This window comes from Tetrahymena thermophila (assembly GCF_000189635.1).
Source record: "Tetrahymena thermophila SB210 genomic scaffold scf_8254667, whole genome shotgun sequence".
Taxonomy (NCBI): domain Eukaryota; phylum Ciliophora; class Oligohymenophorea; order Hymenostomatida; family Tetrahymenidae; genus Tetrahymena; species Tetrahymena thermophila.
Window position 1 is genome coordinate 1,589,756 of NW_002476434.1, and position 22,285 is coordinate 1,612,040.

Below are 22,285 nucleotides of genomic sequence, written 5' to 3' on the forward strand. Positions count from 1 at the left end.
TGACTAAAGTAAAATCTCTTTTACACAATTTATTATTAGTTAAATTCTTAGAAAAATCATAGAAGTATTTGATCTAAATAAATATAATGAGTTCAAGATAAGCAAGAAAACTTTTAAAAGAGTAGTAGGAAAAAAAAGTATAAGAAGAAGCCAGTAAAGCTCTTTAAAAAAACGAAGAAGAAGACGATGATGAAGAAGAAGCTCCAAAATAAAAAAAGGCTGGATTCTTCGATTTAATGAGCGATTCCAGTGAAGAAGATAGTGAAGATGATGACAATGAGAAAAGTGGAGATGAAGAAGAAGAGGAAGAAACAGAAGAAGAAAAGGCAGAAAGATTAAAATTAGAGGAAGAAGAAAAAAGAAAGAAAGAAGAAGAATAGAAAAGGATAGATGAAGAACTTGAAAAAAAACGCAAGTTAAAAGAGGAAAAAGCAAATAAAAAAAAAAGTAAATAGGAAAATGATGAAATAGAATTGGATTAAATTTTGAAAAGAGTTGAGGAAGAAGAAAAAAAATAAAATATTCAAGATGAAGAATAAAAATAGAATGGATATTTTAATAGAGTGAACGAGTTGGAATTAGAATCTACTCTTTAAATTATTAAAGCCAAGCTAAATTACAATAAAGAACTTTCAAAATATTTTAAAGGTGCCAAATTAACTGATAATAAAAAGGTTGATGAAAATGAAGAAATTTAATAGTTAGGGCTTAGAAATAAACGTTTAGCAAGAATGTATTTGAACTCATAAAAGAAGAAAATAAAAAGTATTAAATAATTGAATCTTGTTCATGATGACAAGCCTCGTTAGCCAATGCCTGAAAAGTTTATTTGCGAATTTGTTGGAGAAAATAAGCTAGGTCAAAGGTTATATACCTTCAAGCCTACTCCTAAATATGAGAGTCTTCAAGTATACTACTTAAAATGCTTTTTCTTTTTAAAATAAATTAAAAATTGAGGATATTGATTAATTATTTATTTTTATTTAAATTAGCAAGTTTATTTGTCAGTCCAAAACTAAATGGATCCTTAGGCAGTTTTTGATTTTGTTACTTAAAATCCTTATCATGCAGATGGTTTATACAACTTATTTGAATTTTACAGATTATAAGGTAAGTTTAAGGAAGCAAATGCTATGCTTGAATAAATTTTGTATATCTATGAAGATTGCTTTGGATTTGAGTTTTCTTAAATCTTTGATGACAAAAAAAATAGATTTTGTCTATCTGTTGAAAATAACAAGTATGGAGCAACATTCTTTGCAGCTTTATTGAAGTTTGTAGATTTATTAGGTAAGAAAGGATGCTATAGAGCTGCCTTAGAATATAATAAAGTTTTACTGAAAATGAACCCTGAGAGTGATCCTGCTGGTGCCTTACTTTGTCTTGATTACAACTCTCTTAGTTGCAAAGCTTATGATTACTTAATATACTTTGCTAAAAACTTTGCTTATGAGTTATATTAGAACCCTAAATACTCAATTTAATACATGCCAAACTTTATTTATTCCTGTGCTTTGGCTAAATTCTCTAAAGTTATGCTACCAGCTCTCTCTAAAAAGTAATTTATCACTTTAAATTAATATATTTTAATATTATTAATAATATTTATTAAACTTTTAAATAATTCTATTTTAAAACAGTAAATAAGAAGTTGAACCACCAGCGATTGGTACTATGATAGATTTCAAGGAAGAAGATTTCGATAAAGCAGTTGATTTTAACAGAAATCATATCGATGATAGTCATAATGTATAGATTTTAACAGCTATTTTACTATATCCTAAATTGATGAAAAATTTGTGTCTTGTCAATGAATTCCATAAGGCTCCTCTTGGTCACTCCTTGCTCAAAGACTGGTAGAAAAAGAGCTTAAAAGATATTTTAGAACATAAGTTATTCAGCGATGAAACTGCTTAACCATATTACTCATTTTTAGGTTTACAAAACAATTAAGACATTGAAGGATTAAACAAGCTTTTTGAAATTTACGTTGAAAGATCAAAAATTGTTTGGAAAGATAATAAAATTATGCTTTGGATTAAAGCCGCTACCGGATTTGTTTTAAATATGTTTGAGAAAAAATCTTTTGATTATGATGAATTCGTATAAAATTTATGTTTGGGATCAGAAAAAAATATTCTCCCATTCAGTCTAAACCGCTATAGAATTCTACAAAAAGCTAACTTCAGTGACCACATCGAAAGACTTGACTTAAATAACATTTAAGATAACGTTAACATGGAAGCTGCTAATGATCCTGTTTAAAACCCTAACTATAATCCTATCAACACAAACTAATCCTTCTTCTCACTCTTAGCCTAAAGTTTATTGCCATGGGTACATTTACCTGGTTAGAATAACAATGAAAATAACAACAATAACAACAATAATGCAGAAAATATGAATATGCCTGATCTTAACAATTTAAATGAATAGTAATTAATGGAACTTATGCAACAAGCTTAATATTTAGATGAAGAAGATGACGATGATGATTATGAAGACGAAGACTAAGCAAATTGAAAAAAATTATTTAGAAATATTTATTTACTTAGTACTTATTAACAATATTTTATTTAGTATTTAATTTATTCAAAACGATTTGTAGATATTATTAATGTATCTGAAACTATTATTTCATTTATCTAATATTAATAATTTCAATCAATTTTTAAAATTAATTTTTATATTGAGCACTTATATTATATATATAATTATTAAAATTTTATTTATTTTTTTTAGTCTTTTACATTTAATAAACTATCAAAATTAATAATTAGCTTTATTTGTAATAGATTAAATTAATTGAAATCTTATTTAATATTAAATCTATCCCTAATAATTTTAGAAAAATTTAATTCAAAATAGAATATTAAGCATCATTTTTGATGATTACCATAATGTTAATATAGTGAGTAGAAATAAAGATAAAGTTATCAAGAAAGGAGATTTGATTTATTAGAATGGCTATAAAGAGAATCTTTTTTAGAAAGGGATGAGATAAATAAACTTGATTATGCATACAAATATATTGATTGATTGAATGATTTGAAATGAAATAAACAAATAAAAACTTGTTTATTAATTTATTTATTTTTATTATACTATTAATAAATATAAATTGGTTGATCAAAATATCTTTGTCTAACAAATAAATAAATTAATTAATAATTACTTATTTCATATATACATTGAATAAGATAAATAAACTTAGCATATAAATATACATATATACATCTATATAGTTAATAGTATAAACAAGGATATAATTAATCAATCATTAAAGTCTAGTATAGAATCAATCAATTTGCTACATGTAAATGAGCGTTATTTAGCCTTTGAGGTAGTTAAAGGAGACTAAAAGAATGTAAATATTAGAATCGAGTTCATAAATCTTACATTTTTTTATTTTTTAATTCGTTTGCCAAATATATTTTAAGATGATTGAAAATTGAATTAAATGATAAAATTCATTCACTAATCTTTCAAAATGCTAATTTGTTTATTTTTTTATTTAAAACATATATTAGTGGTAGCATCCAATACAGTATCTTATCTACTAATGAAATTATAGATATGTCTGAAGTGTGCCTTGATGAGCCTTCTTTTTATAATTAAACTACTCGTGCACCTTTAAATCGTGGTCCCTTAGATTTAAGAATGGTAGAATATTGAATTAGTTTAGGAAATAAGCTTTTAAAAAAACAAACAAATAAACCATTTGGCAAATATTTTAAATTGATAAGAAACACATATGATGGTTAAATTATTGAAAATATTGTTTAGAAAATTTATTTTATTAAATTAATTTGCTTTATTTAGCATTTTTACATTTTAATATAAATTATAATAAAGGGTCCTTCAATGCGTGAAAATAATTTGAAATGTCAAACATGTAATTAAGAAATGTTGGAATGTCCAGGTCATTTTGGTTTTATTAAATTGGCTCTACCAATATTCCATATAGGTTTTTTTGGTGATGTCATTAACATCCTTTAATGTATTTGCAAGGTAAAAAGCATTTCTTACTTCTCCTAATAGATTAAAAAGATAAATATATTTAATTACTCAATTCTTCTCCTAATTGATAATTTAAAGTGTCTCTGAAATGACAAGAACTAATAAATGAATATTCTATTGATTGATTGATTTATTTATTTATTTAAATTTATTTTTACAATAAAAATAGAGTTGTGGTAAGGTTTTGCTGGATGAAGATGAAAAGAAGAACTCAATGAAAAGAATGCAAAAAGCTATTGATGACAAAAATTATCAATTAAGAGCTGATTTGTATGTAAAAATGAGAAAAGAATGCAAAAAAGGTGCCAACTAAAAATGTAGGTCTTGTGGATATAAAAACGGACCCTTAAAGAAAATGCCTAAAATGCCTACAACTATTAGTTTTTCTGATCAAACCAAATTAGAATAGGATTTTCGTGACATTAGAGAATCTGAAGACATATTTTAAGAGGTATTTATAAGACTTGTCTAGATTGACATTTTTAGTTTGTTAAAGATGAATTTTTAGAAATTATTAAATTTGAAGATTTATTTATTTATTTATGGTTAATATTTAATAAACTTATTTTATAAAATATGATAGAATTTAAGAAAAATTTTGGAAAGTAAAAATATGAAGGAAATGATTGAAATATTAAATCCTTTAGAAACCTATAAAATTTTCAGAAAAATTACATGTGATGAAATTTTATTATTTAATATTCAATAAAACCATCCTTGTGATTTAATTCTCACTCATATCATAGCACCCCCAGCTTGTATAAGACCAACTGTTAAAGAAGGAGAATCTAATGTTCGTCACGATGATCTCACTGTTAAAATTAGAGATTTTTTGGACAGAAATAAAAGGTGAATTTAATAATCATTGTAATTGAAAAAATAAATTAAATATTATAAAAATTAAAGAATTGCTTAGATGATAGAAGATGGTGAAGATTTAATTAAAATTAACTAAGAGTGGTTCTTACTTTAGTGTTCACATGCTCACTATTTGAATGCTGAAACTCCAAACTTGCCTTTTAAAATGGACAAAGATTTTGGTAAAAAGGATATTAGAGCACTTGCACAAAGATTAAAAGGTAAAAAAGGTAGATTCAGAGGTAATCTTTCTGGTAAAAGATCAAACTTTACAGGTAGAACTGTTATTTCTCCTGACCCTAACATCCCTATTGATAATGTAAGATATCTTTAATATTATCTCATATAATTTTATAAACCAAATAACAAAGGTTGTTGTTCCTGAATACATGGCTAAAATTCTCACTTTCCCTGAATAAGTTAATGCTATCAATATCGAAAGATTAAAAAAATTAGTTATAAATGGACCTGAAAAATATCCAGGAGCTCATTATATAATAGCAAAAGACACAGAAGACAAATTTAATCTATCAATAGATAATAGAAGAAAGAAAGCAGATGAACTCAAGATTGGTGATATTGTAGAAAGACACATCCAAAACGGAGAAATTTTACTTTTTAATAGACAGCCTTCTTTGCATAGAATTTCAATTATGGCATTCAAGTGAGTTAACATTTTTTAATTTTAAACAATTGTTAAACTTGATTTATAAAATAGGGCCAATATATAAAAATGGAATACAATCAGATTTAATGAATGTTGCTGTGCTCCTTTCAATGCTGATTTTGATGGTGATGAAATGAATATTCATGTTCCATAAACAATAGAAGCAAGAGCTGAGGCCTAATATCTCCTTGATGTTAAACAAAATTTAATCAGTCCTAAAAATGGTGAGGTAAATAAAAATTAAAACCATTGTGAAATAGATATAACCTGTCTATTGATTGCGAAATAAAATGATATCATTTTAATAAAAAAATATAAATAAAATAAATTTAAGATTATTGAATTATTTTATAAAGTGATTAATTTAAAAATTTTGTATATAAAAGTCAATTATTGCATTGATTTAGGATTTCTTAACTACTGCTTATTTAATCACTCATAAAGATATGTTTTTTGATAGAGCTGCTTTTTGCTAATGCTGTACTTACTTCAGTGATGGTATTGAAAGAATTGATTTGCCTCCTCCAGCTATCATACTTCCTGTTGGTATGAAATATTATTTATTAAATATATTTTAATCTTAAATTTATTAATAAAAAGAAATGTGGACTGGAAAATAAATTATAGATGTCATCCTAAGACCTAATAGATTTAGCAATATTATTGTTAATCTTATATTAAAAGAAAAATGCTACGATACTAAGTAAGATAGAGGTGTTATGTGTCCCACTGATGGTTATGTAGTCTTTCAATCATCTGAATTAATGTGTGGTAATCTTGGTAAAACTACTTTAGGTTCTGGTAATAAAAATGGTTTGTTTTACAGATTAAGTAGAGATAATTCTCAATACATGGCTGCATCAGTCATGAGTAGATTTGCAAAATTGTCTGCTCGTTGGATTACAAATTATGGCATGACAATTGGTATTAGTGATGTTACTCCTTCTCCAAGTCTCAACAAAATTAATGAAAAAAAGAAAGATGAAGCGTAAAAGAATTTTATTTATTTATTTAGCTTAAAATAAATTTTTTTAAAATATTTGTAAACAGCATCGATTCTTGTAAGTTCCAAAGTCTTATTTTCACAAATTCTATTGGAAAACTAGATATGCAAACTGTTTCAGACAGAAAAAAGCTTGTAGAAGCTGAAATTAGTAAAACTTTGAATCAAGTCAGAGAAGACATAGGTTCAAATTGTAATAAGTAATTACCACCTACTAATGGTCCTCTTATTATGGCTACATGTGGTTCAAAGGGTTCAGCAACCAACCTTTCTTAAATGATTGGATGTGTCGGTTAATAAATTATTGGTGGTCGAAGAGTTCCTAATGGCTTTACTGGGCGTACTCTTCCTCATTTTGAAAAAGATGAAATATTCCCTCATCCAGAAGCTATGGGTTTCGTTAGAAATTCCTTCTTTACTGGTTTAAGTGCACCAGAATTTTTCTTCCACACAATGGCTGGTCGTGAATCTCTTGTTGATACTGCTGTCAAAACTGCAGATACAGGGTAAAAAAAATATGTTTATAAAAATAAAATTAATCATTTATTTTTTATAATACTTAGTTATATGAGTAGAAGATTGGTTAAGATGCTTGAAGATTTATCTGTAAACTATGATCTTACAATTAGAACTTGTGATAAAAAAGAATTAGTTCAGTTTAGATATGGTGGTGATGGTATTTGTCCTTGGATGTCAGAAGAAAAAGTAACTGATAAAAGTATTCCAATAGATCTTGAAACTATGTTAAAATATGTCAAATCAATAGCTCCCATAAATTATAAGAGAGAGTAATCCTTGTATCCTTATTAAATTTATCAAATCTGTTTGGAAGAATTAAAAAGAACAAAAATGGATTATATTCCAGAATTAAGTTTAGAACCTATGTAAAACTCATCTTATAATAGAGAATTCGACTAAGATTACATACAATAATAATTGAATAGTACAGATAACAAGTTTGATGTCCAACTAGTATTTTATATTTTATAATCAAATAACTAAATTTAATCATATTTTCATTTAATCCATAAGGTAAAAGAGCCCTTAGAGTACTTTAAAGACTCAGTAAGTCTATTTATCAAGTAGATATGCTAAAAAATTATGAAAGTGAGAACTTAACTTGGATTAACTCCTGGTGATATTGAGTCACCTGATAATGCTACTAGCATCCATGTTGATAATACAATTCATATTACTAAAAGACAAATTAATTACTTCTTTAAAACTTTGTGGGAAAGATATCCATAGATGCTTGTTGAACCAGGAGAGGCTGTAGGTGCAGTTGGTGCAACATCAATATCTGAACCAGCTACTTAAATGACTTTAAAATCTTTTCAGTAACAATTTTTCCATTCAAAATACTTAAATATAAAAATTTCTAATATTAAAAAATTTGACAATTGCTCAATTTCCTTAAAATTTATAAAACTTTTCTATCATTAAAATCGATTATTATTTTTTGAATTTAAAATCAAAAACAAATGATAAAAATAATATCATAAAAATTAAAAAAAATAAATATTATGTTTTTAAACAAAATAAATATTCAGACAATTAACAATTAGATAAATAGAAATACATATTTGATCACTAATAAAATTATTATCTAATTTGGTTTTAATTATTAATGATTTAATTTTTGAATGGAAAGTAATCACAAAGCTTAAAAGATAAAATTTTCCAATAAAATTACAAATTTAGAATAAAAATAAACTAAATAAAAATATGTATAAGTTTAAATAGTTTTTGTATGAAAAAAAAAAAATTTCTGAAAAATCTTAAATTAATCAATTAATTTGTTGGTTATATTAAAGATGAATTAAAATTATTTTTAATAATTAATACTTATTTATGTAAATAAATGTTATATAAAATAGCTTTGCTGGTGTTGCGAGTATGAATATTACATAGGGTGTTCCAAGAATGAAAGAAATCATTGATGCTGCTAAGAAAATTAGCACTCCAATCATAGATGTTAAGTTGCTTCCTCAATTTTAGAGTGAGCACTCTTATAGATCAATTCGTTTACAAATAGAAAAAACTTATCTTGGTGAAATCAGTAACTTCTATCAAGAAGTTTACTCTCCTAAAGATTGCCACCTTTACATAGAGTATAATAAGAAAAAATTGGAATAATTCAGACTTTATGGATTAGAAATACCTTTATCAAGCATTAAAAAAGGTAACTTTGCAATTGATATTTATAGGTTATTAATTTAAAATTTTAATTTTAGGTATTCTTGAAATTGCTAAAGATATAAAGGAAGATTAAATTATTGCCGTAAAGGATTAAGATCTCAAGCCTGTTGGTATTAAAATCAACCCAGGTAATGATGTCAAGAAGAACGTGTTCTTTAAAATTTAAAACTGGAAAAAGATACTTCCAGGAGCTGTTGTTTCAGGTATGAAGGATGTAAAGAGAGTAAGTATCTCAAAAGACAAGAAGAAGGGAGATAAAAATGAGTACAAATTCGATTTGTTTGTTGAAGGTAATTCTTTTAAATAAGTTTTACAACTTGATGAGGTAGATTTTGCAAATACTCTTTCTGTTGATATTTTCGAAGTATTACAAATTTTGGGTGTAGAAGCTGCAAGAAAGACAATTATAAATGAAATTACTAAAACTATCAAATCCCACTCTCTTAATGTCGATAGACGTCACTTGATTTTAGTTGCCGATGTCCTTACTTCTAAGGGTAATTTTTATTTTTTACAGAGTATATTTTTTTATTTTGAAATATAATCTTCATTTTAAAAAAGGTCGCTTACATGGCTCAACCAGATAGGGAATCAATAGTATGAAAGACTCAACTTTGATGTTGGCTTCATTCGAAAAAACTACTGAAATCTTATACAACGCTGCCTTATAGGGAAGAAAAGACACTTTAGAAGGTGTATCTGAAAGAATTATTATTGGTCAAAATATTCCTATGGGAACAGGTACATTTAATTTGCTTTATGGAAACAGAAGTATTGTTCAGAAAAAGAAGAAGAAAATTATATCTTCTAAAGTTAAATTTACTCCTCTTTTTAAAGATTCAAAATGAAGAAATTGTGTTAAATGCTAGTTAGCTGTTTAAAATATTTAATTTTATAAATGCTCCTATTTCAAAATAATTTATTATTGTATGTATTGTTCCGCTCTTTAATAATTTAACATAATTCTTTGAAGTATTTCAAAGTAACAAATAACTTTCACATAAAAATAATGCTTTTCTATAATTTAACACTAAATTCTAAAGTAAAATATTATTTTTAAAATTAAATTTTTTTAAATTATGATAAAATATATGTTTTCATTTTTATACAAATATAAATAAATTTAAAATGTAAAGAAAAATAAAGTTTGAATTTTTCAAACAAATCAAGACGCTTGATGTTCAAATTTTTATCCATCTTAATGAATTCAAATTTATAAATTTTTGGCTTAAAAAAAATAAAATAAATTTTTAATTAATTTATAAAGCAAAGTAAATAATGTATTTAAGAATTTGCTTTTGCTAAACATAAATTTATTTTTTCTCTTAAAAAATTAAAAAATTTTCATAGCATTTTAACATTTTGATGCATTATTAATTTGTTTACTTTTATATCAAATTATTAATATATTTATGTTGTGTAATTCATATGTTTAAATTAAAATGTGTTTATTATGTCAAGCAATTTTTTTATGAATTCTATCAAGTAAATTAAGTTGGTTATTAAATTCATGCATACATGTATGTAATGCTTTGATTTAAATAAAAGCAATTTATATATATATTTATTTATATATCAACAGAACTCATTCAAAAACAGATAAATTAATAAAAAATATATTTTTTTAATAAAATTTCGCAATTTTTAATTTCTTAATAAGAAAATTTTCAATTAAATATAAAAATAGATAGGTTAGTCCATACAAAGAAAGTAAATAGAGAAGGAATAAGTCTTAAATTTACTAAATTAAAATTTATCAAGTCGAAGAAAAGTTATTTTAATAGCTAAAGATCCATTTGAGTATTGCTATAGTAGCAGAATTAGAACAAAAAAATATTATTTATGATTGCAAATTAAAAAACTATTGCAGTGATATTTTTAATTGTTTTGAGCAATATATTTGCAAGTTGCCAAAAAGATTAAGTAAAAATACACGAATTTAAAATATGTTAGAGCAGTAGTAATTAGAGGTTGTTAAAAAGTGCTTCAGAGGAGAATAATGAAACCAAAGAGTTTAAAGATAGTGACAATTAAGAAAAGAAAGAAGGAAAAGGTTCTTAAATTCTTTTACCTCTTATTAACATGTTGAATTTGCATTATGATACTGAGCTCTACTTTGGAAAGAACAAGCAACCCTTTAAATTAATTATAGATACAGGTTCCACTGCTTTGTGGATTCCAGATATTGATTGTATTAATTGCAAACAGAATAACCTATGGAAGCTTTACAATTGCGACAAAAGTAGTACTTGTCATTCATAAAATAAAGATGATATGATAAACATTGAATATGGAGTTGGGTCTGTAGATGGATATGTTGTGAAAGAGAATATTTATTTAAGTGATAAAGATTAAACTGGATTCGAATACGAATTTCTATTAGTAAAGAATGTCACTAACTTTAAGGTTTTACAAATATAAGGAATCATAGGTAATTATTTTAACCAAATTCTTAATATTTAAATTTTAGAGAAAATATATTCAATTGAAATTTTCTAAACGTTAGAAGGAGTTTCTTCTTTTAATTTTATAACACATACAAAAAAGCAAGCAATAAATCAATCAAACAATAAATAAATTATCAGATTTTCCGAAAAATTTCATAGATTTTTTTAATTTTTTTTATAATGGACTCGAATTTTGAATTCTGATTAAATAACATTTTAGAAATTATGCTGAAATACTTTTTTTCTCAATTTCTTTAAAGAAAAAAATGTTAGATCTAGGCAGCAAAATTTTCTCTTCTTAGAAATACTTTGATTTATTTTATTTATCTAAACAGAATAAATAAATAAATTGATAAAGAAATAATAAATTATCAAATATGGTTATTTTTATTATTAAATGGTTTTCAAGTATTTTAATATAAAATAATCAAATATTGATCATAAAATTAAACAAATTATTTTTATTTATTCACTTTATTAATATTTATATAATGAGTTGATTAGTTGTTTATTAAAATTTACTTTCTACTTTAGGTTTAGGCAGAGAAGAAAGCAGTGAGTTTAATCATTAGACAATTTTAGGGAGCATGAAAAAAAAAGGTGTCATTGATTAAAGGGTATTCTCATTGTTTTTGAGTGACTCAAGTTGTTTAGGAAATAGTGTTTTGGTCTTTGGAGGATATAATGAAGATTATACCTAAGGCCCTATTTCATATATTAGTGTAAATACAAACGAAATGTGGAGTGTCGAAATATCATAAGCTGCTTTGGCTTTAAATACTCAAAGCGATTCTAGTAATTAAAATGAAAAGAAAAAGTCGTTATTGTAATTCTCAACTGATACAGTAATCATAGATAGTGGTACCACAAAAATCGTACTTCCAAAACCAGACTTAAGTGCATTAATGGATTTATTAAAATAAGATTTTGGAATTGTCTGCGAATTAGAGAAACGTTCTGCATCAGCAGAAATATTTACTTTGGTTTGTGCAGAATCAGACTATTTAAAATATCCTTCCTTTATATTTACTTTGGGTTCAACTCCATCGGAATAAAAAGAATTTGAACTTACAGGGGAAGAATATATTGAATCTTGCTTCTATCATTTGTAAGTTCGTAAGTGTGCTTTACGTTTCTAATATGTAGAAACTGATTACATTTTGTTAGGTGATACATTCCTACGTAAATACTACACAATTTTTGATATGGATAATCAAAGAATAGGCTTTGCCTTAGCCAAAGTTATCCAACCTAAACCATTCTATGAGACTCCCATTTTTAGTGCTTACTTAGGTTTAGGAATAACAATTGGCTTCCTCTTATTTTTCTTGTTAATGTGTAAGATTCGCTCTATTTGGCAAGAGAGAAACTTTGAAAGGCTGCATTCAGTTAAAGCTCAAGCTGATTCTCCACCAAATACCACAGGTCCAGATGATCTTCATAGTCATTAAAGACCAGGACACATAGAAATGTAACAAGGTAATGACTAAAGCATTGAAGATCCTAATGACATTTCTGAAGAAATTTCTTAAGACGATATCTCTGATATTGACTAATCTTAAAATAAGAATTAATAATCATATAGATTACCTGTTCAGAAAAAAGAGTGAGCAGTTTTAATTAATTAAATAATAGAAATAAATTATGATTACTCTAAAATCTCTTTACTTTTATTTCAAAATACAAACAAATTCAGAAAATTATTTAATAATTTTTTATTTGTATTAAATTTCATAAAATTTATCTAATTTGTGATCAAAATTAGTTTCAATAAACACTTTTACTTCATGTTTTTAAAATTATCATTAAGACGATTTGCATTTCACAATAATTTCATTAATTTAAATTAAACATAAAGTGAAAAAAAATAATAATTTATTTTAAGAAATCATCATTTCTATATTTAATATTAATGAAATAATCTACATTTCTAAATATTAATTTTTCTCAAGCTATCTCATTTTTTATTTTTATTTTATTTTAAATAATTTTATTTTATTATTAGTTTGTCTTTTATATTAGCATATTGATAATTCATAGTTTAGAAATAGAAAAAGTAATACTTTATAAATTAAAAAATCAATTTAAATTTTTTTTTATTATATAAAAAATTATAATTTTTCAAAAATAAACTACTATAGATACAAATAATAATAATAAATTAAAAGATTCCTTTTTTTAAAATAAAAAAAATATAATCATAAAAAAGAATTTTCCCTAGGGAAAAATAGAATAGAAATCATAAATTTTGTAATCAAATAAAATATTATTAAAATAAAATGTGCTCCTTCTTTTTGTTTTTTTACAATTTTACAAAATTTAACAAAATTTTTCCTATAAAACAAATAAGTAGATACAAATTTAATATTATAAAAGAAAAATTTTTTATTCTAATCGGAATTTATAGTACCAATAAGGGTATTATAATTATAAGTTAGAAAGAAAGAAAAGATCTCTTTAAATGTAGAAATAAGTAATAAATTCAATATAGCTCATCTTGAATAAAAATTAAAAAATTTATTGTTGTAAAATTGAGATGTCTTTTTTATTTTAAAAAGTAACAAAATACTATTTCATATGAATTTGAATAAATCATTATTTTGTTTTTACAGTTAGATAGCATTTTAATTATCATTTATTAATTAAATTAATCCAAATCAATTTTTTTCTGATCAATAATTGAGTTTCCCTAATTAGATATTAAGTAAATTAAATACCATTAAATTGTAGAAATCTAAATTAACAAAAAATTGAAAACTTATAAATATTTATTAAATTAAATTTAGTTTACCAATTATTATTCTGTATTTTTACAATTCTCAAAATGTTTTAGAAGATCTTTGATAAAATAGATAAGCATCTACATCACAGTCATCATCATCACAATCATAGCCATAGCCATAGTCATAGTCATACTCATAGTCATAGTCATAGCCACAGTAGTAGCAGTCATCATTCAACAGGCCATCATCATTACCATCACTAGGAATACCATCACCATCATCACAACAATAATCCTTAAGTTATTGTTTTACCATAGCCAATTCAAATAAAATCAAATAATACTCCTAGTTATCCTCCTCCACCTTAAATTCAAAGTTCTAATACTTATTACCCTCCTCCTGTTTAAAACACAAATCATAATATTCCTCAATAAGTAAATTATAGCTATCCTACCTAACCATAAATTAATAATAATTATCCTCCACCACCCTAAAATAATAATATGAACCCTTCTTACCAGCCAAGCAATTAGTAATATCATCCAACTCAAGTTAATTATAATTATCCTTCTTTTAATCCTCCTCCTCCAGCTTGTGAAAGCTAATTTGGAATGCCATCGCACACTCTACATACAGATACTATTTTACATTAAGATTAGTATTTAGTGTCTTAAAATCAAAGATATTATGCCAGACTTTAATCTGATGGAAATTTTGTTGTTTACAATTCGTGTAATTTCATCTCATAAAATGTAATTATTTTTTATGATAATAATTAAATCTATAAATTTATTTAATTAAAATCAAAGGCTATTTGGGCATCTAACACTTATTAATAAGGCTTTGGTCCTTATACATTAAAAATGTAAGCAGATGGTAATTTAGTACTTTATGATTCAAGACAAACTGCTACTTGGTCTTCACAAACATATAAGAATGGTTTGGGTCCTTATCGTCTTACTATGTAAGATGATGGGAATCTAGTACTTTATGATTGTTTCAATATTCCTACTTGGTCTACAAATACGAAAAGATGATTTTATTAAAATTCTAATTTAACTTTAAAAAATATGTAAATAAAATAATTAAGTTACTCTTAAAAAATATAATTTGTATATTTACTTTTTTGATTGCAAAAAAAAAATATTATTAAGTTTAACAAATTAATAATTAATCAATCGAACTTAAATGTTGTTGTTGCATATTTATTTTGGGGGAGGGTGCAATAGGTGTCATTCCATTCATTTATAAATCAGATATTTTTCATAATACTGTATAATCTATTTTTTTTCATTTTTTAATGTGCTAGAGTACACCTTTGTCTATATATTTGCAATTATATATTTTCAATTATTTTAATTATTAATCAAATCATATTTTTGAGAAAAAAAATCAAATTTATTTTTTGATTACTTTTTGTAAATTAATTTAATTTGAAAGTATTTATATTCTAGATAGATTTGCAAAATTTAAAGATTTAATTTGTACATAAATGATATATATTAACGAAGATAGACCTTAACTAATAACAGTAAATTTAGATTTAGTGTATTTATTATTAATATTTTAAATACTTTAATTAAATATTATTCTGTTTTTATTGTTATAGTTACTATAAATTTTTATAGGTTGTTTGTTTATTATTGGAAAGCATTAGAATAATATTGATGCCTTTTATTTATTATATGATATTTATTTATTTAAAGTATTTAATCTCCTATGATGAAAAATAAAACTTTCTTTTATATAAATTTAACTAATTAAAAAATGTAATTTTGGTTCTTAAATAAATTATTTTTAGGTTTTTATCTCAAGTCGACGCTGCTATTTTAATTTTGTTTGGTTAAAATGTTTATTTTATGAAACTAAAATTTAGTTTAATCTTATAAATCCCTGAATATTTAATATAAGAAATGTATTTTCTATTTTAATGGAAATTCAACTGCAAAATCTGTTGAAAAAGCTGCATATTGAGAAAAGAGGACCTCTCTCTTCTTGACTAATTTGGCTTTTATTTTGGTTTTTAACTTCTGTTTTTTTTTCTAAACAGTCAATAAGAGCATTGAAAGAATCAGTGATATTATAACCTTCTTTTGCACTTACTTCAAAATAAATAGCCCCATACTTTTATGCCAATTCTTATCCTTCTTTTTAGGTGACTTCTCTTTTCTCAAGGTCAATTTTATTTCCACACAAAACAACCGGTTTCTCTCTTTTAGGATACAGTTAAATATAAAGCTCAAAAAATTGTTAGAGATCTTGAAATGACTATCTTTTTTCAACACTAAATACAAACAAAAAGCATTGTCTTTAATTAAGCCAGCTCGTTCTTAATGCTATGAAATCTTCTTCACCTATTTTAAAAGTAGTTTACATGTAAATTCAGCTTTATTTATTTTTTAGTTAAGATTAATTTAAAAAATTTCATAAAAAGATAGATGTAATCCAAAATACTTTTGTTATTTAAATATGAAAATTTAGTAATGAATTAGAAATTATTTCATTGAAATAGAAAATTTTTAGCCAGATATTAAATAAATAGTGAGGCTTATTGTCATCTATTCTAAATTATATAAATATAGGCTGAATAAATTGAAAAAAGGGAAGGCAAAATACCTGCAGTATCCAAAATATCTAAGACATATAAATTTCCCTTATGCTCATAGTTGTAAATTTAACTATCAGCAAGAGTGTTGTTGTATTCAGAGATAAACACACCTCTAATAAATTTATTTGTTATGCATGATTTTCCTACTCCTGCAGGTCCCATAACAGCTATTTAATAAAAGTGGTATTTATTCTTAGGTCTGGAGTCTCCATTTTTATTGTTTTTGCTACTAATTGGTGCTTTTGGAAGCGCATATTATTCTCCCTATCATGAAAAAAAATAATTCATATTGATAAAAAAACATTTTAATGAAAGATTAAATGTTCATTTTTACACACTTTTAAAAAGTAAAAAATTAAATGAATTTTATACTTCTGTAATAACTAATTCCTAATCATTTTTTATGTCTTCAATTCTAGATATTGGGTCGCCAGTTGCATTGAATATGAGTTTTGCATTTATCTCTTTTTTTATATATAAACGATTAGAAAATAATTAATACTTTATAGGGCGCAAATGATGATTTTGTATTAATTCTAAATAATAAGATTAATCATTTTTTATATAAACTGCAAAAAATTAAAATGCAAAATTTAGCAATTTTTTGCTCATTTTGTTTTATTTGGAGACTGTTTCATTATTGATCGCAACATTAACTTTGAATTCTTATATTTCCTTAAAGATTTTATGTAAATTGTATTTTAATCAAGATTATTCTTACTCAAAACATCTGAGAATATGTTTAAAATATTCCTTAAAGATTCATTTTACTAGAATGTTACTGTCTTCGCTTTCGTTGTACTTTCTCCATTTTTGCTAATACGAACTGAAATCAAGCGATTTTCCATTTAAAATAGGTGCTTAGTAAACCTGTTTTTATTCTGATCTATAACTATGTAATATTTTTAATTCTATTATTCCTATTCGCAAAAGATTAGAGGCTTTAAGAATAACAATATTGAAATTATAATATAAATTATGCCTTTAAAAATATTTATATTTCTTCAGTTTTTTTATTGATTTTTGCTTATAATTTTAAAAGTTAATTTCCAAATTTATAAATACCCATAAACATTTACTTCTTGTATAAATAGTATCATTTTTATGATTTACTTCTAAGATGTAAATAATATTAGCATTAATCTATTATTGAATTTTATTTCTTTAAACTTTAAATAATAAAAACACTTTCATTTCCATCTACGTATATGAAGAAATACCCAAAAATTATAATTTTAAGAATATAGATTTTAAAAATGTTTAAAATAGATTAAATATTAATATATTAAACTAATCATGGAAAAAATTAATTGTTTTTTTCTTCTTCAGTAAAATTTCTACTACTTTTTAATAAATAATAAGAATATTTATTGAAAAAAAAAAAAATTAAATTTTGAATTTGTTTGTTTGTTATGAATTAATTATTTTTTTTTTACTTTTAGAAAGAAAAAATTTAAAGAATTCTAAAGTTTAAAATAATATCAATTGAAATATTTAAAAAATTTTTTAAATTGTAGACAGATAAAAATACTTTAATCATATTTATTAAAATTAAATTTTTAAATTAAAAATATTTTTAAATAAACAAATAAAATAATATTTTAAAATTAATTACTTCGATTCTTAATTCATTAAGGTTATTATATATTCAGGTTTGTTACTAAGTCTGGAGTTTGACCTTAGCAAAGTATAAAATTTAGTTAGTAAGCAGACCTTAATTAATAATGATTGACAATATATTTAAACTTTTTGAAATTATTATGTGAGATTGAATAAAAATATTGTTCTTTTATATTAATAAAAGATATTATTGAAATGCTTATCCTATTGATAATTCTTGGTAAGTAATTTAATCAATTACAAGATAAATTATCAAATATGCTATATGAAATTATGATGATTATACATATTAAATTTAGATAAATAATAATACTTACACTAGTTACTATAATTGCTTAGTGAGTGTTTACATATATTTTTAATTAACCGCTGATTAGCAAATGTGATAATAAATATATTACTTATTTATGATAATGATGATAAATACTTACTTGTAAATATTGATTAAAATTAAATTAAAGCAATAATTAATATACTTGGTTATACAACATATTGTTAGTAACGACTAAGTTAAATCCACTAAAATTTGAGAGAATTAAATTAGTAATTACTATTACTATTCAATATTCTATTAATTTAAAAACATGGTATGTAATCAACTGCAATTAAGTTAAGAAAAATATCTATTTTAAAATTTACACTGTTGATCTTTCGTAAGTGAAAATACATGAATTCCATTTTAAGTTCAAAGGTATTTTTAAATTTTTAAAAAAATATTAGTATATAATTGGTTATTATTTCAGGTCAGCTCATTAAAAATTTAAAAATTAGCTTATATTAAAAGATAATTTAATTTAGTCCATAAAATACAGTATTTTTTCTTACTTATTTTTATAATTAATTCAAGCTTATTAGATTTTTACAAAATTTTCAAGCATGATATCAGTTATTTATTTCTAAGTCAAACTTTATTTAGTTACAAATTCTCCGTTTATATCTATGTCATGGTAGTGCTAAATAAATATAACTTGTTCAAAGATTTTGAATTCTTAGATCATCTGTTAAAGAAATAGGAAAACACTTACTTTTTTTTGAAATTTTAGCTTTGAAAGTAGTTAAAATTATAAGCAATTATCATTTAAAATTATGTTAATTTAACAAATAAATGATTAGACAATCATTATCAAATATAATTTAGGTTTCCTATCTCATAAAGTGATAAAATGAATTCCAATTATTTTACATATTTTATGGGATTAATATAGTTTTTATAGAAAAATAGAAACAGCAAAAATGATAAATAATTTTCACTACTGAACCTAAATATAGATAGAAAATAACCACAGCTTTTATTTAGATAATTCAAAGATCAATTAGTTAAAATTTTTTGATTTAATTTAAGCAAATTCTTTTCTCAAAAAAGAACAACAAACTAAAAATATGTATCTATCTTTTCAAAGATAATATTTACAAAATTTTGATAATTAATGATATTTATTTATTAATAACTAAACTAAGTAAAGTAATTAAATATAACATGTAAATACAAAAACTATTCCTTTACCAAATAATACGAGTGCGCACTAATTTAAATAAGAAATTTTAATTAAGAAGAGAGTTATAAATTTGTTAATTTAGTAAAGCTGGACAGAATAGATTAAGAGATAATTAGATTAATTGATTGATTGATAGATAGAAGATAGATAGATAGATACATATACAAATGTGCATACATACATGCATATTCCATACCAATATAAAATCATTCATAGACAAACGAAAAATCGATATAATGAATAAAAATTTGATATATTAATAGAAATTTGAGATTGATTTTGGATAAAGAAAAGAAAGAAGTCTGTGAAGATAAATAGAAAGAAAGTAACTTAGTAAGAAGCAAACAAACAAAAAAAAAGCAAATTAAGGCAAAGGTCTAATCAAAAAAAAAAAGAAAAATTAATATAAAAAAAACCTTCAGCAAAATTAATATTAATAATACAAATAAGTAAAAGGGTTGACTTGGTTGCAATGTCACAAAAATAAATATAGGCAAATTAAGGGACACCTATAAGTAACAATACATAAACAAATAGCAAAAAGAGCTCATTAAGCAACACTATTGCTTAAAATGCTGTGAAAAAGAAAAGACAGGTTACATGGAAAGAGGAGTTCCAAATATATGAAGTAGATAATTGGAAAGAGTTTAATATACTAAATGATGATAATGATAAGATACAATGCAGATGCTCAATCTTTTGATATCTAAACTCAACTACTGCTCTTCTCTCACTAATCTTTCTAATTTGTATATTATACCTTATTCAACTGATTTAATTATCTAGCTATCTCTACCTATCTACAAATATTATGCACAAAAACACTTCATATAAATGCTTACCTATCTATCAAAATAATTAATTAAGGCTTTAAAACTCTATCTCAGACACACATTATTTTGCAATTCACAGGACTAACTAACTGATATGCAGCACTAGTCGCCAAACTAAAACTCAAGAAAAAGCTTTTTAATGCAATAAAAAAATTTTTATAAACAAATATAAACAATTATTGATGGATGGATAACCGAAAGAAAGAAAGAAATAATTTATTTTACAATACCATATAACAAAGCTATTTTTGATAATTCAATAAAGAAAGTACCGCTAGCTGCATCTAATAAATAATAATTTATAAAATGGAAACTACTGCTTATAATAAACGAAAAATAAATCAATCTAAAACTCTGCCTATGGCGAGGAGTCCAAACATGCTGGAGATGCAAGTAAATAAACATCTAGGCAACATTAAATTAATTAATAAATAAATAAATAAATAAATAACTAACTAAATAAATAAACAAAGCAACCAGGATTGATAGAAAACTTGCTGCTGCTGCATTTGTCTGTTCATAGGAAATATAAAATAATAATAATAATAATATTTATAAAAAAGTAATATTTAAAAAGGATAATAAAGTAGTATAAAAGATTAATTTTCTTCTTCTTCTTCAAAAGTAGTAAGTTAATTTTACATTAACTGGTATAAAATATTCTATGCATTAAACTAAATTCATTTTTGTTATATATTCCATTAACCAAAAATTAATAAATAAATAAATAAAAAAACCGACTAACTAATTAATTACTTATTAATTGTTACTAGTTCAAATACTTACTTTACTTACTTATCTCATTCTACATTTATTCCTTAGCTAATCAAACATTTTAAAATGCAATGCTATTTATCTATCTATCTATTTAGCTCCTATTTAATATTTCTCTCGAATTAATATTTTATAAACAAGATTATTCACCTTGCAAGTAACTTCATAAATTCATATATATGTAATAGATTATCCATATCAAAATTATTTATACTAATTAACTATCAGTTTAAAAAAAGTAAAAAAAATTGTATGTATTTATACTAGAATTGAAAGCGTGTACTTTCCTACCTTTAAATAAATTAAATAACTGATTTAAAATTAAAAGAGCATTCATATATTTTTTTTAAAAAATACTGTTTTAACAATATCGATCTATTTATTTATCTAATTCATGTATTCTAATAAAAATTAATTTTACCCCTTTATCTTTGAAATTAGTTGATTATCATAAAAATTTACTTATAAACAAAATTAATTAATGAGGTAATTAATTTAAATGTAAATTAACATTTACCTCATAAACCTTCTTATTTTAAAGATATATTTAATAATAAAAAAGAGTAAATCACTAGTATTTTTTTAATTATTGGATAGACTTTTCTGTAATACTCAATTAATTACGCTATTTAATAATCAAACTTTTATTTAAGATAAGAAAATTTTCAAGCCACAAATTAATCCTCTAAATTATAATTCACTGATTCAAATTTTAGAACGTAAAAAATCAAAATTTTAAAATTTAATATACTATTATACTAATCTAATTCCTCTTCTCAAATTTTACGAAAATCATAAGATTAAAAGAATTTACCTAAAACTAAACTAAAAATTAAAAGGACATTAGATTTCTAAAGTTATTTACTAAAACATCTTTTTTTAAATAAACAAATAAATAAATTAAGTAAGTAAGTATATATATGATTCATATGAATGCTGATTTTTTCTTTTTATTTGGCTTAAAAAAATATTTAATTTGTAACAAAATCAATAGTATTTATTTAAATATTTATGCATTCATTTAGAAAGTAGATAAA

At 23.5% G+C, this 22,285-nt stretch overlaps 6 protein-coding genes across 6 annotated transcripts; 5 read left to right on the forward strand and 1 right to left on the reverse strand. All coding sequences in view use genetic code 6, as the record gives it.

Annotated features, from left to right (window-relative positions):
- Window positions 1–86: 86 nt before the first annotated feature.
- TTHERM_00037330 (transcription factor 25) lies at window positions 87–2,523 on the forward strand (the record flags this gene model as incomplete). The annotated part of the gene is made up of 3 exons (XM_972041.3): window positions 87–908; window positions 993–1,558; window positions 1,641–2,523. The coding sequence occupies 3 exons, from the start codon at window positions 87–89 to the stop codon at window positions 2,521–2,523; spliced, it is 2,271 nt and encodes a 756-aa protein (XP_977134.1).
- A 586-nt stretch (window positions 2,524–3,109) lies between these two features.
- Window positions 3,110–9,747, forward strand: TTHERM_00037340 (DNA-directed RNA polymerase). Its single transcript, XM_972042.2, has 16 exons — window positions 3,110–3,367; window positions 3,531–3,663; window positions 3,856–4,011; window positions 4,190–4,471; window positions 4,604–4,869; window positions 4,927–5,197; window positions 5,250–5,542; window positions 5,597–5,774; window positions 5,932–6,091; window positions 6,146–6,533; window positions 6,596–7,054; window positions 7,112–7,520; window positions 7,581–7,885; window positions 8,426–8,730; window positions 8,783–9,244; window positions 9,309–9,747. Exons 1-16 carry the CDS (start codon window positions 3,315–3,317, stop codon window positions 9,593–9,595), a joined length of 4,407 nt encoding a protein of 1,468 aa, XP_977135.2. The 5' UTR covers window positions 3,110–3,314; the 3' UTR covers window positions 9,596–9,747.
- Window positions 9,748–10,589: 842 nt separating this feature from the next.
- On the forward strand, window positions 10,590–12,804 carry TTHERM_00037350 (eukaryotic aspartyl protease; the record flags this gene model as incomplete). The annotated part of the gene is made up of 2 exons (XM_972043.3): window positions 10,590–11,178; window positions 11,729–12,804. The coding sequence occupies 2 exons, from the start codon at window positions 10,590–10,592 to the stop codon at window positions 12,802–12,804; spliced, it is 1,665 nt and encodes a 554-aa protein (XP_977136.1).
- Window positions 12,805–14,018: 1,214 nt separating this feature from the next.
- TTHERM_00037370 (D-mannose-binding lectin) lies at window positions 14,019–14,954 on the forward strand (the record flags this gene model as incomplete). Its single annotated transcript, XM_972045.3, has 2 exons — window positions 14,019–14,669; window positions 14,727–14,954. The coding sequence occupies 2 exons, from the start codon at window positions 14,019–14,021 to the stop codon at window positions 14,952–14,954; spliced, it is 879 nt and encodes a 292-aa protein (XP_977138.3).
- A 309-nt stretch (window positions 14,955–15,263) lies between these two features.
- TTHERM_000037389 (transmembrane protein, putative) lies at window positions 15,264–17,082 on the reverse strand (the record flags this gene model as incomplete). The annotated part of the gene is made up of 3 exons (XM_012797151.1): window positions 15,264–16,271; window positions 16,534–16,789; window positions 16,898–17,082. 3 exons carry the CDS (start codon window positions 17,080–17,082, stop codon window positions 15,264–15,266), a joined length of 1,449 nt encoding a protein of 482 aa, XP_012652605.1.
- Window positions 17,083–20,113: 3,031 nt separating this feature from the next.
- Window positions 20,114–20,344, forward strand: TTHERM_00037390 (hypothetical protein; the record flags this gene model as incomplete). Its single annotated transcript, XM_972047.1, has 1 exon — window positions 20,114–20,344. The coding sequence occupies one exon, from the start codon at window positions 20,114–20,116 to the stop codon at window positions 20,342–20,344; it is 231 nt and encodes a 76-aa protein (XP_977140.1).
- Window positions 20,345–22,285: the final 1,941 nt, after the last annotated feature.